General features: G+C 35.8%; 1 protein-coding gene across 7 annotated transcripts in view; it reads right to left on the bottom strand.

Moving 5' to 3' along the window:
• Positions 1–15,833, bottom strand: part of MAGI2 (membrane associated guanylate kinase, WW and PDZ domain containing 2) — a 1,338,391-nt gene that overhangs the window by 957,866 nt on the left and 364,692 nt on the right. For all 7 annotated transcript variants that reach the window (XM_032304940.1, XM_032304942.1, XM_032304941.1 and 4 more), the window contains exon 2: positions 4,237–4,353. In XM_032304940.1, the coding sequence (XP_032160831.1) occupies positions 4,237–4,353 (117 nt within the window). The remainder of the gene's footprint in view (positions 1–4,236; positions 4,354–15,833) is intronic.

Below are 15,833 nucleotides of genomic sequence, written 5' to 3'. Positions count from 1 at the left end.
TTTAAGTGCTTAAATATGTAGAAACATCATTGTGAGTTACACCTCAATCAGCTCTTCTATAAATGCAATTTCTTTCATATCTTAAATCTATGTTTTTCATTTTATCACATTTTATGGAATAGTTTTAGACCTTTGGTTTTATTGATTTTTGTCTTTTACTTGGTATACACTGGTATTTCTTTTGGCTTCCAATAAATTTAAAATATTTCCCAATAAAACCATCTCACCAAATGATAAAGTATGAACTTGGGAGAGAAGTTTAATTTTAACTACCTTCCATTTCATTTTGAAACTTTTAAAATTGGTCATTGAAGTTCTTCATGGCATCTAGTATAATGGGAAAAAGTATCTAAAATTTATATCGCGTTCATACCTGCCTTGAAAATTAATTTGTGTCTTTAATAAATATTAAGGATAGAAAAGACCAGAATTTCCTCAGTAAATGAAAGTGGTTATTTTTTTCTCGAAGTTAAGAAGCACAGCCAATTTAACTGTGGTTGGTTAGATTCACGAGTTAACTAAATGCAACCTTTAGGCTCAGTAGAATATTCAAACCAAAACACTCTGTTTTTACTTTTTAAGCACTTGAAAGTCAATCCAATATTTTTATGTATTAATTCCATTAAATTATTTTATATATTTTTGAATCTATATTACCCAAAGAACAACATATGCTGCCTTAACTTTGTATACTTAACATGTTACAGTGAAATAATTTTGTCTAATCTCTCAATAGATGCTGCTAATTTAGTGTTTCTGAAATTGTCTTTTGTGTACTATTAAGGTAATTGAAAATCCTATTTGATGGAGGTTCTGAACTCTTCTGAGTTCTTTATCTGTATACTTTTCCTAGTTAGTCTTTATCACATTCTAGATTATTATAACAGTAATGTCTCATCATTATTTACCCATATCTCCTGAAGTTCTATTACATAAAAATCCTATATAGCCTGAAATCTAAGAGTAGAAAATTCATTTACAGTATGTATTTTTAAAAAAATCAACTTTCACTTTAGGACACTTTAAGACTTTTACCATCCCCTCCCAGTCCCAATAAATCATACAACTAAATTAAAAGACACATATTTAGGTCCAAATTGAGGACTTCAATGGATATAAATCATATGATTGGCTTATGTTTTAGCAAAAATATCAAGAGTTAGTTCCTAAGGATCTTTTCTCCCTAATTTAATTCGAAAGAACGAAGAACTGATCTAACAGAAGCCTCCGTGTTCATATGCAGGTGTGTGGATGCTCATGTCGCCACATGCCCAACCATCCTATTTCTGTGACCAAGTCCTGCCTTCCATGACTACAGACACGGCTTCAAAAAAATGTATCTTTGAAGAATTAGGCCCCGAGATAAGATTCTGGGGAAACAAAATGAAAAGACTAAATGCAGTCAACTGTTTATGGGGCAGGGAACAGACTGATGGAATTTCATATTATCTATAGTTAAGGCCCAGTAGAGATCTGCGATGACCACCTCCCTCTCCCACTCAGTTTGGAAATCCATCAGCAGCCAAACCCAGATTCCTTTTGGAAAGGGGTATGGCCACAACTGAATTTGGCTGAGTGTACAGGGGTGTGTGAGGCGAGGGTGTCCCTGGAGCTCTCAGCCCAGAACCCTCTCTTATTCACTAGACACCAAGGAAATCTGGCTCCAAGACTGTTCCTTTCCTCTCAGACATAGTTACTGGTGGTGGAGTAACGTGGTAGTTCTCAGAATTACTTAGTTGAGCCTTGCCTTGCAAAAACAGCTAAGCCATCCTTATGTAGTTACAAGTTGACTACATTTTTTTTTCATGGAGTTATCCAGCACCTATTCCGAGTGCCATTAATAGATTACACAAGAGGCATACATTTTAATGTATGCATTTATAAGAGCAATAATGCACACTTGAATAATACCTTTTCCTTTCATGGTGCTGGGTTCATGAAAACCAATGAGAATTTTCTGACCAAAGAAAATAGGTAACAAATGTTACTCCATACTCAAGGTCAGTAGATAGGCTGGACACACATATGAGTTTCTAAATAAAGCCATGATTTTTCACAGGACTGACACATTTTTGTTGCATACTCTGAACATGTCTGAACATTTTATTAAAAGATATACTGAGTGAATATTGTAGATTATCCAAGTACAATTTATCAGTACAAAAGTGATTATAAGATCGTATAAATCAGACTGATTTTTATCTTAGATGTTTCTTCACTTTTATGCAAAGTTAAGAGTACTCTTAATGAGTAGTATTACTGGAATTGGCTATTAGGAGTGGTGGCTACAAATCCAAAGAATAATTGTTTGATTTTAATATTTAGATTCATTGAATTTTTAATCATCTACTTTATAGGAGCTATTCAAGGACTTCTAATTGAATTTATGACCTTGTATTGAAATCATATCACAAAACTCTTTATGTTTACTCATATAAGCCTAGTTATTTTACCCTTATATTTATTTTTCCTTCATAGTATTTCTTTGGTATTCTAAAGAGAGATGACTTATTTAAGAAGTTAATTAACTAACGCAAAATTTACTCCTATTATCTTCATATTTAAGTAAGACTTCTTATTTATGTCATCGCCTTAGCAAGGACTACAAGTTATTCCTGAATGTCAGGCTCTTATCTATTTCCCTCAGCTTTTAAACATAATAAAGTGCCTGGATTCTTTATTCAGTATTTCAGATCTCCTTTCTTTCATGTCACAAAAGATAAATGCACATGGCTGCACTGACAACATCACAGCTTTGAAATGCGTCCACCCGTTACCTTATAAATAGTTCAGTCACTTACTTTAATCCATCTTCTTCTGGCCATCACTCTAATGTCAAACTTACAAGTTTAAGAATGCACTTTTCTCAACTTCTAACTTTAAAGCAAGAGCCCAACAGTCTATTCACTTCACTAACACAAACAGACAGAGGTAGCATTTGGACTGACAAGATGTCAATCAGTAAGCATTCTCATTTAAGAATACATGATAGTGGGGCCCTGACGTTTTTATTTTGATGAACATTACGTGTTAACAATTACAAAAGTCTACCCCTCCTGAGATGTGCATAGGTGAAAAGGGCAGGGAGCTGACTTTCCATTTTACTTCTCTCTGTGTTTTTAACATATATATGTATGTGTGTATATATATATATACACACATACATATATATGTTGTATATATATGCACATATATACATATATACATATGTATATATATATATACATAACATAGTATAATCATCCATGATCCATAGCTTTTACATAGTTCTTGTAGTTCAATATCCTCTCCCTGCAAATATATACACACTTTTTTTATTTATTTATGCTAGCCAAATATTTCTTTATTTAATATCAACTTTCTCGAGCCAATAACTTTGAGTTTAATAAAATTCAAAGAAGAACTAAAACAAAAGGGATACACTCAACACCCACAGAGTTTCTGGAGATTGTAAAGTCTCTGGGGGTCATGGAACATGAAGGAAATGGATTTTGATCTCTCCTTAGGATCTAGGATCTGATTTGGAAAGTCCTTGAACTGTCCTAAAGTTAACAGAAGATTATTAAATAACATGAAACAAGTACTAAAAAGTTGATGTATGAATTTTTTCATTTGAACAAGTCCTCTCTTTTGAAGGATCAACTGCTCATAATCGAGGATTGTTGTTTCGTGGACTTCTATAGGTTGCATATAAGAAATTTGTACTCAATACTCAATGTTATCACTTTCTAAGAATTATAGAACATTTAGCTTTACTTTTCCATGCATTTCTTTTCACTTGTGAGGTTTCACTGCTGCAAACCAGAGATGAGGTTGGGGGTTAGTGTGTAGATTCCATTTACAAAATATCTGTTTCAGCTAATGGCCTTAATTTGCATTCTCCCGTCTCCCAGCATGGTGTTCTACCGCAATCATGATTCATTCTAAATCATCAGCATCCTGGTCTAGAATTAATATTTCTCAATACTTAGGTAAGAAGTAAGATAAAGTTTTGTAGCTTGAAAATCACAAGTCTCTTCTGGCTACAACATCACCATAAACCACACAATAATAGCTATAAGTTTTTTCATTTAAAAATTCCATACCTCAAAAAAAGTCCATATCTCAAATCAATTTTGTCCCCAAATCCATCATAAAAAAATCAATACAATTTAACTTTCTTAAAGAAAAATAATGGATATATAACTGGTTATCTATTTTTTAACATAGGAAGACAACATTGCCTGTTGTACTCACATGGCACCGTGCGGAGGTAGAGGTTGTCACGGATGATTTGCTGCAGTTCGTGGTCCACAGAACCCTTCTGAAATCGTAAGTTGAGGTAGTGACGAAGATCCTTATCAACAATTCCTCCTAGAATGATAAAGTTTCTTAATGAAGGATGTTGGAAAATATTTTAAGTATGGAATTTGATTCTGTCAGAAATATAGTCATGAACCCATTTAAAGATTTATTTATTTGAAAGAGAGTGAGAGAAAGAAAGAGAACATGGTGGTGGAGGGGGAAGGACAGAGGGAGAGAAAGTCTTACGTAGCCTCCATGCTGAGCACAGAGCCCGAGGTTGGGGCTCAATCCCTCCACCTGCAATTATCAACTGAGCCAAAACCAAGAGTTGAGTGCTCAACCAACTCCACCACCTAGGTGCCCCTCATGAACCCACTGGGTTTCTTGGGACGCCTGGGTGGCTCAGTCGGTTAAGCTGCTGCCTTTGGCTCAGGTCGTGGGACTGGGTGGTTCAGTTGGTCCTTGGGATGCCTGGATGGCTCAGTCGGTTAAGCTGCTGCCTTCAGCTCAGATCATGATCCCAGCATCCTGGTATCAAGTCCAGCATCGGGCTCTTTGCTCAACAGGGATCCTGCTTCCCTCTCCGTCTCTGCCTGCCACTCTGCTTGCTTGTTGCATTCTTTCTCTCTCTCTCTCTCTGACAAATAAATAAATAAATACATAAATAAAATCTTAAAAAAAAAACCTTTATGTCCTTGATAATAAAAACATTTACCGAGATAATAATTGTCAGTGTTCTACAATGCATTCTTTAAACTATTTTTCATTTAGAATGTAGTCTATATTATGGCAAAAGATAGGTGTTACTCCTGAAATAACAATGAAATGTCTCATTGCATGGCTGAAAAAGAACACCCTCCCCCAGATCCATTGTTCCTTTCCCCCCCAGGCTCTGGCAGGCATCATTCTACTTTCTGTCTCTATGAATTTGACTACTGTAGGTATATCATATAAGTGGAATCATATAATACTCGCCCTTTAGTGACTGGCTTATTTCACTTAGTATGTCTTCAAGGTTTGAGAAGATTTTTAAGTTATTCAAAGTCACTATGTATTTTTAAATAAGTGGCATCATATGAAAAAGCTAAAAGAAAAAAACCTTATATAAATATTAATACTTTCTCCCTTTATATAAAAAATCAAAATAATTTGCTATGTGCAGATATTTTTAACTTGGGACAAAGTTTGGAAAAATTTAGATTTTTTTATCTAAAAAATTATTTTTTATTATGTTTTATTATGTTTTATTATTATAGTTGTTTTTTATTATTTAAATTTTTTTAAATTTAAAATTTTTATTATTTATTATTTTTTTATTATAGTAGTTTTTTATTATTATTAATGTCATTATTACAGAAATAATTTTAAGCCTATTTGCCATTATACTTTAATGAAAAATAAACTGGGCTATAGGTGAGAAAACTTACATTGTACATCTACAAATGACTAATTTCATACCTAAATAATTATTCTAAGTTATTATTTTATTTTTTTTATTTAAGTAGGATCCACATGAAGCATATAGACCAATGCAATGCTTGAATTCATGACCCTGAGATCAAAACGTGAGCTGATATTAAGAATTGGATCCTGGGGTGCCTGGGTGGCTCAGTGGGTTAAGGCCTCTGCCTTTGGCTCAGGTCATGATCTCAGGGTCCTGGGATCAAGCCCCACATCGGGCTCTCTGCTCGGCAGGGAACCTGCTTCCCCCTCCCTCTCTCTCTGCCTGCCTCTCTGCCTACTTGTGATTGTGATCTCTGTCTGTCAAATAAATAAATAAAATCTTAAAAAAAAAAAAAGAATTGGCTCCTTAACCTACTGAGCCACAAAGATGCCCCATTGATATTAAATTATGAAGATTTCTTATTCTTATTTTTATTCTTATACTTAAAAGAAATCGAAATACCTACAAAAATATAAATAAAAATCCCTGAAACAGTTACCTTTTATCTTTTCAATCATATTAAGCAACTGAGCCAACACAAAAAATTATAGACTAGACTACGAAATCTGTAATAATCATATAAATCACAGTATCTTCAAGCCCTTTTGAATCCCCAAATTATAATTCATCCATGTATTTGCACCACCATGACCATGTAAAAATAGCATTCTGTGGGTGTGCATATATGCAACACAAACAACCTCTTACACAAACAGTAAATATATTTTCAAACTACATATTGACACATTTTTGAAATTTCTGACTCCATTGTTTCAGTTGTCTCCTAACCTGTTGGCAGAGTCTCAGTAAGAAGCCATAAGAAATAGTACCTTTTTTTTTTTTTTAAAGATTTTATTTATTTATTTGAGGGAGAATGAGTGAGAGAGAGATGAGAGAAGAGAAGGTCAGAGGGAGAAGCAGACTCCCCAACGAGCTGGGAGCCTGATGCGGGACTCAATCCTGGAAGTCCGGGATCATGACCTGAGCTGAAGGCAGTTGCCCAACCAACTGAGCCACCCAGGTGCCCAAGAAATAGTACTTTTAACTGAATTGACTATCACAATTCTTACTCTCCAAACACCGTTTCTCATATATTTGAGCAAATAATCAGAATCTATTTTTCTTCTACGCAATATGATATGATAGCAGAAAATAAATGACATCAAAGTAAAACATAATGCTTATTGAATGCACATAAATACTATATCCAGAATGCTTGCACATATAATTTTCCAAATTCAAAACAATTTCCTTAGTCAAAGGAGAGTAGTCAGATAGGAAAGTCACTTAAAACTAATATCGTACATATCAACAATTACCTATTATTTATACTTCCAAACATCCTGCATTTCCATGTAGCTTGGACCTCCTGACATCTCTCTGAAGTAGTTAACAATTAGAAATCCTGAAATTCTGTTTCTCTCCGTTGGTCTTTTCCAGTCAACAGATCATGTCTACCCTTGCTGCTAATTCATTACAGCCATAGAGCAACCATCATGCCTGTCTGTTCCCTGCTGTCATTTCTGCAAGGGGCTCTAACTATACAGGTCCTTCAGCAACTGCACTCCAGCTTTCTTCTCTTTTCCTCTCCAATATGTGGGACATGCCAAGTGATGAGATGCTTTCTGGCAGCCCGAGAAAATGCTAACTATAGAAGAACAGATGTAGTCTGTCCACTAAAGTAAGCTAGAATCACTCACCTAATGTAACATGGATAAGCTCACATTTTGTCATCCAGGGTGATTCTTGTCCTTGAAAATGGATTATCAGTTGAAACCATTATTTTTTAACTGCAAAAATACTACATTAGCCCTCTCAAAATTTGGCCTATTTAAGGAAACAATAAGAAAAGGCTGTCTATTCATTCAGTGACTACTCTACCCCCCCCCCACCATGGAATTATCTGCTGAAGTTTCTGAGAATTATTTTAAAATGTCTTCCATTAATTAAAATGAAAGACATAAATTATTACAATTATTTTGGAAGGACTTCTCAACTCATATTTCACAAATACTTTACTTTTCTTCATAATGTATCATAGCATCTTTCAAGTAAGGCAATTTTATTTATCCTTGTTATGGTGAATTCTGCTACTTGCCTACCAGCATTCTTTCCACTATCCTTTTTTTAAATTAAGAAGCCTGACTTAGTTTCAGGCCCAAACATGCTCTGCTCTAGTATATGGATCACAGTGATCTGAAATAGTTCTAAGATCTAGCTCCTCACCTTCTTACCTGCCCTTTCAGTCTTCCATTAAGACCTCACACAGAAGAAGGGCATTTCTTATTCACTGAACTAGACTGGATATCTGACATGGAGTAGTCACATTCTGACCATAAAGTGACTTGCACAAGGGAAAAATCCAACACGCTTAGGAGATTGAAGTAGAGGTTAGAAACAACCTACGTCCCTGACAGTTTCGATGAGCACCTAAAATAATATCAGAAACTACATAACAAGATTTCTTGTTATATGAGAAAAAGTATATATTTATTTTCTGAAACTATTATGGTTTTCTGTTACCTGCAACTCTACATGATCCCAGTCGATATGTTTTATATATAACTATTATATATATGTATATATATATATATATATATATATATATAACTGTTTTATATACATATATATTTATAGAGTAGGTATACACAGACTCACACACAAACACACTTAAAGGCACATTTTTCCTTAATTAGCAATGTAAATTAGAGAAGAATTAAGCAACAGGCAGTGGGGCCAAGACTGAGCTGAAAAACAGCTCCTGGGTCTCAAGACCACCTGATTTCAGGTATTTAAGTTAACATTTTAAACAATTCCACAAGGTGAAGTGTTCAGTAAATATTATCTACTATTAAAATAACCGAATAATCCACCACATTATTTTCCATAGTTATAATTTTTGGTTGTGTTGTTATTTTTTGTCTGTGACATTTCTGTTTTGTTACTTGTTAGTGATACCTAGATTTGTTGGCTTATCAGATGCCAACCCAATCATTCCATCAAGCAGAGCACCTGCCACTGCCAATGCCTTAGCCACTGTACTCTGCCCTTAAAAACCCCAGTGGGCTCTTACTATTATACCTTAAAAATTATGAGCTATTTCACTTAACTGTGAGTTTTTAGCCACTTATTTTATAAAATAAAATAATTAAAAGATATAATACTTTCTCAAATAACATCTCTGTCCATGAGAGATCTGGGAAGGATTTGAAGCCAATGATTCTGCTTCTAAAGATCATGTACTTGACTTTCATAATCTATAGCCTGAAGACCAAAATTCTGAGTCCGAAGTAGTCAAGTCCTTTCTCAACATGACCCCAAACAAGTTTTTGAACCTGGCATCGAAGGATAACTTAAGAACTCTTAAGACAGAACTTGATTCAAACTCTTCATATTACAAATGAAGAAAGCAAAGCTCTCACAAATTACCCAACATGGGGTTCAGAGCAAAGATGGGAGGAGGATTGGGAGAATCATCAGAGAAGCAACTCCCATGGATTTTGTGGGAAAAAACTCCAAATGTTACTATTGGGAAATGGTCTGCATCTCTATGGTTTCTACAGTTTTCAGAAATGCCCCCAATACAACCACTTTATCTCTTTTACTACTTGAACGCCCAGTTTGAGGAAGCTATGGTAGAAGAGGCTACTTGGCTCAGGTGGAGAGAAACTCCTTGGTATACTTCCGAAGACAAATTGTCAATCCTAAGCCTTGTAGCTAAAGCCAGTTGCTTTTCTAAGGTTGAGGGAGAAATTCACCAGGCTTTCCAATGTTTGTGTCTGGAATCTGATTGCAACTACCTAACAAGTGTAGTCCCATCCCTCATTAGTGGGGATGGCTATTAGCTCCAACTTTCTCTTCCTTGAATCAAGTGCTTCAGCAATCCGCTTGCTCCTTATAAGTTGAGAAGAGCAATTTACTGGTTGGGATGGTGCAGGGTACATAGAAGAGGAAGATGAAGATGGCCCTCAAGTCAAAGTCTGGCTCATCCAATGTCATCTATTCATCCTATGCTTCAGCCAACATTCTGTTGACCTGAGTTGTCTTTTCTTCTCTTTACCTCAGTGTTTTGTTTTTTATGTTTTCTTTTTTCCATTCATACTCCAGCAGGAGTGAGCATTTGATTTTTGTCTTTCTTTCTGCTTTATATTTTGTAATCATCTTTGTGCTTTACGTTGAACTACTTTCTTTTGGTAACAGCACTTTGATTTCTTTCTTTCTTTTTTTTTTTTTTTTTTTGAGTGCCTATATTTCTCTCATTCTCTATAAATATGATTAGACTCTTGGTCAATCTGCCTTGCTCTTGTGTAGCCAATCAAAGTTTCTCTTCCAAGAGTTCGCCTTTATCAGTGGAGTGACCCAAGAATGTGAATGCAAGCGCATTCATCCTGAAAGTGGCACCCTGAAGAATCTACCCATCATATTTGCCTCCTGGACACATAAAGCTGCTCTTTTTTCTAACCAGCTTTGTTCATTTTCCCATTGTTGTTTGCAAATGGAGAAACTTCATAGATAAGAATGCCTTCTGTTTGATATTCCCAGTTGAAATCGTATCCATCCTTCAGCTTAAAATTATCCTTCCCTTGGCTTTCCTTGTGATCTTTTGGCCTTCACTTCCTCTGAAGTTCCATACCCTGGCCACATTCCCTAAGCATTCTGCACATTCTAACAGGCCAAACAATGAAAAGTGTGTCGACTCTAAGTTGCATATTAAACTGTAAGCTTCCCAGGACAGGGAACTCCCTAGTCATTTTATATCTTCTCTCCTCTCCTCACTTTAGTCTCGAAAGTAATGCCTTCTGAAAACAGGAGGCCCCATAATGTTTGCTGAATAAATAAATCACAAAGACTGTAGTGAAAAGAATGCCAGACTGCAGATTAGGAAACTGAGTTTCAATTTCCACTCCAACACTTAATTCATTGAGTGGCCTTTCATTTCTGGGTCTCATTTTTCTCACTGTAAAAGGTGGGTGTCTTGTCATTTTGGGCTTCTCGAACAGAATACCATTTAACTGAGTGGCTTAAACAACAGGTATTTATTTTTTACAATTCTGGATGCTAAGTCCAAGATCAAGAAGCTGGCAGTTTGGGTACCTGGTGAGGGTACTCTTCCTGATCTGCAAGTGACCATCTTCTCCTTGTATCCTCACATGGCTGATAGAGAACTCATCTCTCTAATGTTTCTTGTAAAGTTACTTAACTCATTAATGAGAGCTCCACCTTATAACCTAACTACTTCTTAAAGGTCCCACTTCCAAATACTATCACATTAGAGGTTAGAATTTCAATATGTGAGTTTTGGAGGAGACCAAGATTCATTCACAGTATGTGTAGAACCAAATAAGGTCTCCACTAGATTTCAATTCTATGCTTCCACATAAAATGTTTGGGGATTTTTTTTTGGTAATCAGATAATCACATTAATTTCATTAGGTATTTATAACCTCAGACCACAAGTTATCCCTAGTCTATAAGAAATAAAGCCATGGATAATCTCCCTAGGATACTGTTTTTTAATTTTCTGAATTGTCCAGAAAGGTAAGAACATCAACAGGCAATTGATTTCATACACTGTCTTTGTCAAATAAGCAGTAAAATAAAATTTCTGTCTAAGTAGTAGACAGAAAGCTGTCTATAGGAAACTGGAAGATGAAATAGTTTTATCCATATCTATTAAGCTATGCCTGTGACTAATCACAAATTTATTTTATCTCACTTTATTGGGTGGTGGGGAAGTCAGGGAATAGACAGTAGGAAATGATTATAAGGCTATGTTGCTATGTTCCTTTTCTAAAAATAGTTTCTGCTTGGCTTACCTCAAAAATGGAGAAATAAATCACAAGAAAGTTGATTGATTTTGTGAAGATCCACAGCCACAAAATAGGTGACAGACATATCTAATCCAGTCTACCTGAGCAGGCTCCAACCCCTTTTTAGGTGGAAAATTGTATCTTTGGTTTCTGATGATCTAGAGGCCCATCTCATTTTCAGGCAGCTAGAGAACTGCACCAAATCACTGGGTGCATTTGATCTATCCTGGCCATTCTATAAATTGTGACCCAGTAAAACTGTTCTTCCCCCAATAATTCTCCTTTGTCTATTTTAAATAGGAGCACACATAGAAGGCCCATGGTAACTCACTGTAGATGAATTAATCTGGTTAATTGCTTTTTCATAGCTAGAAACATTTAGGTATATGAAAAATTTGTATCCCTTCCATATTTTACTCATAATACTAGAGAGTACAGTCAATCCTTTTTATCATGCCTTAATATCCTTGTGTGTTTTCTTCAAACTTTTAGTAGCATTACATATTTTGTATAAGAAATGTAATAATAAAAGAGTCAACAAAATATATTAAGCAGTTGCACATCATTAGGAGATTCAAAACTAGAGAGAATAATTGCTGTTTCAGAGAAAATGACAGAGATAAATGTAAGTAGTTTATAATATTCTCTAGCTCTATTGAAAATGGCTTTTTATCACTTCCTTCCCCCTACTACTGCACAGATGGGATATTAATATTGAGTTTCATTTTTCATTGTTAGCCTTGGCCTCAAAGTAAATGTTGGAGTTGTTCTTATAGTTATGATTATAGGTTCCCATAGAGAAGAAGAAGTGAATATTTGGTACATGTCTGGCATTGTGCTAAGTGCTGTACAAGCATTACCCCAAATTTTACAATCAAGAAATGTAAAGTACAGGCACATAGTCAAAACCACTCATGTGTATCTAAATTTTCTGCAATATTTCAAGGTGGCTAATTCAGTGCAGGAATAGGGTATTTTCTATTAGTTTCTTTGGCTCACCTAACTCTTAAACATTAGATATTCTTTATAAAAAGCAGGATGTCACAACAAATTAAACATGAGATAAAAGAACATATGGCCAAAAAGTAATCTGACCTGAATTCAATCTATTTTTTTTAAATCAGAGATTATATCACTATAAGTTTAAAGTGAAAAAAACACAATCTATTAGGATAGTTATGAATGGATTTGAAATCTTTAATTAAAGGTTTATAAAGTGCAACAACACTCAAAGGTTTCTATGTAAAATTACTAAGGCCGAGGAAAAAAACTATTGTCCAAAATATCTGCATAATTCACCAGGAAATTCTTTCTTCACTTGGGGTCTTGGTTGCCTTTTAAACTATTTGTCCAAATTTAAGCATAAATTTTTTAAAAATGTAAAGATAAAAATATCACAATTCCTTTTCTTGGAAAATCCAAGCATTTACCCACATTAATGTTTTTAAAGATGTTATTTATTTATTTGACAGAGAGAGACACAGTAAGAGAGGGAGCACAAGCAGGTAGAATTGGAGAGGGAGAAACAGGTTTCATGCTAGCAGGAAGCCTGATGCAGGGATTGATCCCAGGGCCCCTGGATCATGATCTGAGCTGAAGGCAGATGCTTAACAACTGAGCCACCTAGGTGCCCCTACCCACATTAATTTTTAAAAGCATACAACAAATTGCTTACTTACTGAAAGCGAACATGTGAATGATATTCAAACAATGAATGTCCAAGCTAGTTTCATTTTATATTAGCAAGCTATTATTCTCAAATCAAGTGAAAAATTATATTTTTAAAGAGGTGATATTGTGAGTAAAATTGATGAGTATTATCAGGAATAGATCTGTAAATATATGACATTGTCTCATGTTTTCAGAACTATAGTACAAGGTCAGTCATCTCACTTAATTTTTTGCTAACCTGCTGCAACTTAAAACGCCCAGATGACCTGGGAGAATTGATGGTCTACTCCAAATGTCTTCATGCTGGAAAGTGCCATGACACCACACTGCCGAAACTGACTTAAAAAAAAAAAAATTCACAGCTTTATTTATGAGCCCATTTTACTGTGACAATACAAAGAAATTCCCTGACAAACCTGGTTCCAAAGAACAGACTAATATATCCTCTATAGGCTGTGTCATGATGGGCCAGGACTAATGAAGTTATAAGAATTCTAGGCACATGATTTGAATTGCTACAGGCTGACTTCGAATAATGAGGAATGTGTTCCAAAAGTTTATTTGGAATGCAGGATTTTTTTTCCCCATAGAAATAATGTAGCCTATTATAATTATGTCTTTGGCCCATCTATAAGTCTTTTAAATTAATTAGGCACCTGAAATACATTATTCATGGTATATTGGAAACACATAATTGTTACAATTGCCATATATAACAATGCTTCCTGGGAGGTGGGGGCAGGAGGATAAGAGTTATAGTTCCAAGTTAGGCTGACAGGTTATAAAAATTCAAAACACATCTTTCAAGGAGAATTCAAATGGAACACTCAGCTCCAAGACCCTGGTGGGGATTCTTGCTGATACCCTTAAAGATTCCTCAGGGCAACGATGGCTTAGGAATAGGTAGAGGAGGGAGGAGCCGCTGGGAGGACAATTGCACATACCCTTGTATAAATGCTTATGAGACTGTGAGCATCCCGCTGATGTATTTCCTCACAGCCCTGCTCACCCTAATCTCTTTTTCTTCAGAGTTGCTCAGGCTGCAGTTTATTCTGAGGTCTTGTTGGCCTTCATTCGTGTTACCATCATCTATCTATTTGATCTGATTTCATTATAAAATGGGCTGTAATCTCTTCCCCGATTTCCTATTTTAGAAACAAACACAAAATCATTATGAAATATCCTGGGCATTCTTAAAAATGATAACGGCTCAGGTCATGATCTCAGGGTTGTGAGATTGAGTCCCTTATCAGGCTCCATGCTGGGTGTGGAGCCTGCGTAAGATTCTCTCCCTCCATCCCTCTCCCCGTCCAAAAAAAAAACACAAACAAAAAACAAAAAACCTTTATTACTCATAAAATTATGAAAAACAGATCTGAAATGCCTTTCCCCACAAAAATTTGCAAGCCCCTAGCCATTTTGTCTACCCATCCCCCTCCTATGTGTAATACCTAAGGATCACATACATAGTGTACATTATAAACATAGTATAGACCCTGTAGGAAAGACAAGGTCAGTGGATAATAGTGGAAAATTGCTGGTTACAGAGCCTGGAAAGTATTTTCAGACTGCATAAGGATCTAAACTCACCTAACTCAGTTAAATGGGTCATTTGAGGAATAGGACGCGCATTTGTGTGCGAGTATGCATAGATGCATGTTAGGGAAGCAGAAGTGGGTGGATGATAAGAAGTAAGAAAATAGCCACTGGGGACTCTGACGGTGGAGGCAGAGTAAGGAAGGACATAGAGGGAAGATTTCGTTATCATTCTTGTGCCCCAAGGTTGTTACTACTTTCACCACTGAAAATCAAGGCCCTGATCTGAGTCAGGAGAGAAATGAGAAGCAGGAGATGGGTTTAAGAGACTAAACCCAAATGATATCTGAGGGAATCATATCAGTGGAAAGGGAAGTGGGAGGAAACAAAACTCTCAAGCAGTGGAAGATGGGAGAGAAAACCATGCCTGTTACCAAATGGCCAACATCACTGTGCCTCCCTCAAGTAGCTGAAACAGAAGTGTATGAATCAAGCAAGAAGTAGAGTCAAAGGCCCTGAAAATGAGTTATATTATAATGGACTTTTACTGAATTATAAAATTACTTCCTCCAACTAGAGTTTTAGGGGCTATTTATACACCTGCCTGGCATAGTGCTATAGATTAGTAAATTCAATTATCCATACCTGAAGGCTATCAATTAAAATTTCCGAAAAATTCATTTTTAGACATCTGGGGCCGTATTGCCTGTAGAATTATAGGGAACACTGAGCCAGCAATAGGAAAAAAGAAAGAACGTACAATTCACCAAAGGCATTGTTGATTGCTTTCCATCCCCTGATTACTTGTAAAATTGTGCATGATTTTTTAACTGATAAAAAGATATTTAGAGGGGCCACCTGGGTGGCTCAGTTGGTCAAGCAACTGCCTTCGGCTCAGGTCATGGTCCCAGAGTCCTGGGATCAAGTCCCATATTGGGCTCCCAGCTCCATGGGGAGTCTGCTTCACCCTCTGACCTCCCCTCTCATGCTCTCTCTCACTTTGTCTCTCTCTCTCTCTCTCAAAATAAATAAATAAAAATCTTTAAAAAAAAAAAAAGATATTTAGAGGTTGCCATCTTAAGCAACTC

This window comes from Mustela erminea, chromosome 11, assembly GCF_009829155.1.
Source record: "Mustela erminea isolate mMusErm1 chromosome 11, mMusErm1.Pri, whole genome shotgun sequence".
Classification (NCBI taxonomy): domain Eukaryota; kingdom Metazoa; phylum Chordata; class Mammalia; order Carnivora; family Mustelidae; genus Mustela; species Mustela erminea.
The sequence above is the reverse complement of the archived record's forward strand: the minus strand, read 5'-3'. Positions and strand labels throughout refer to the sequence as shown.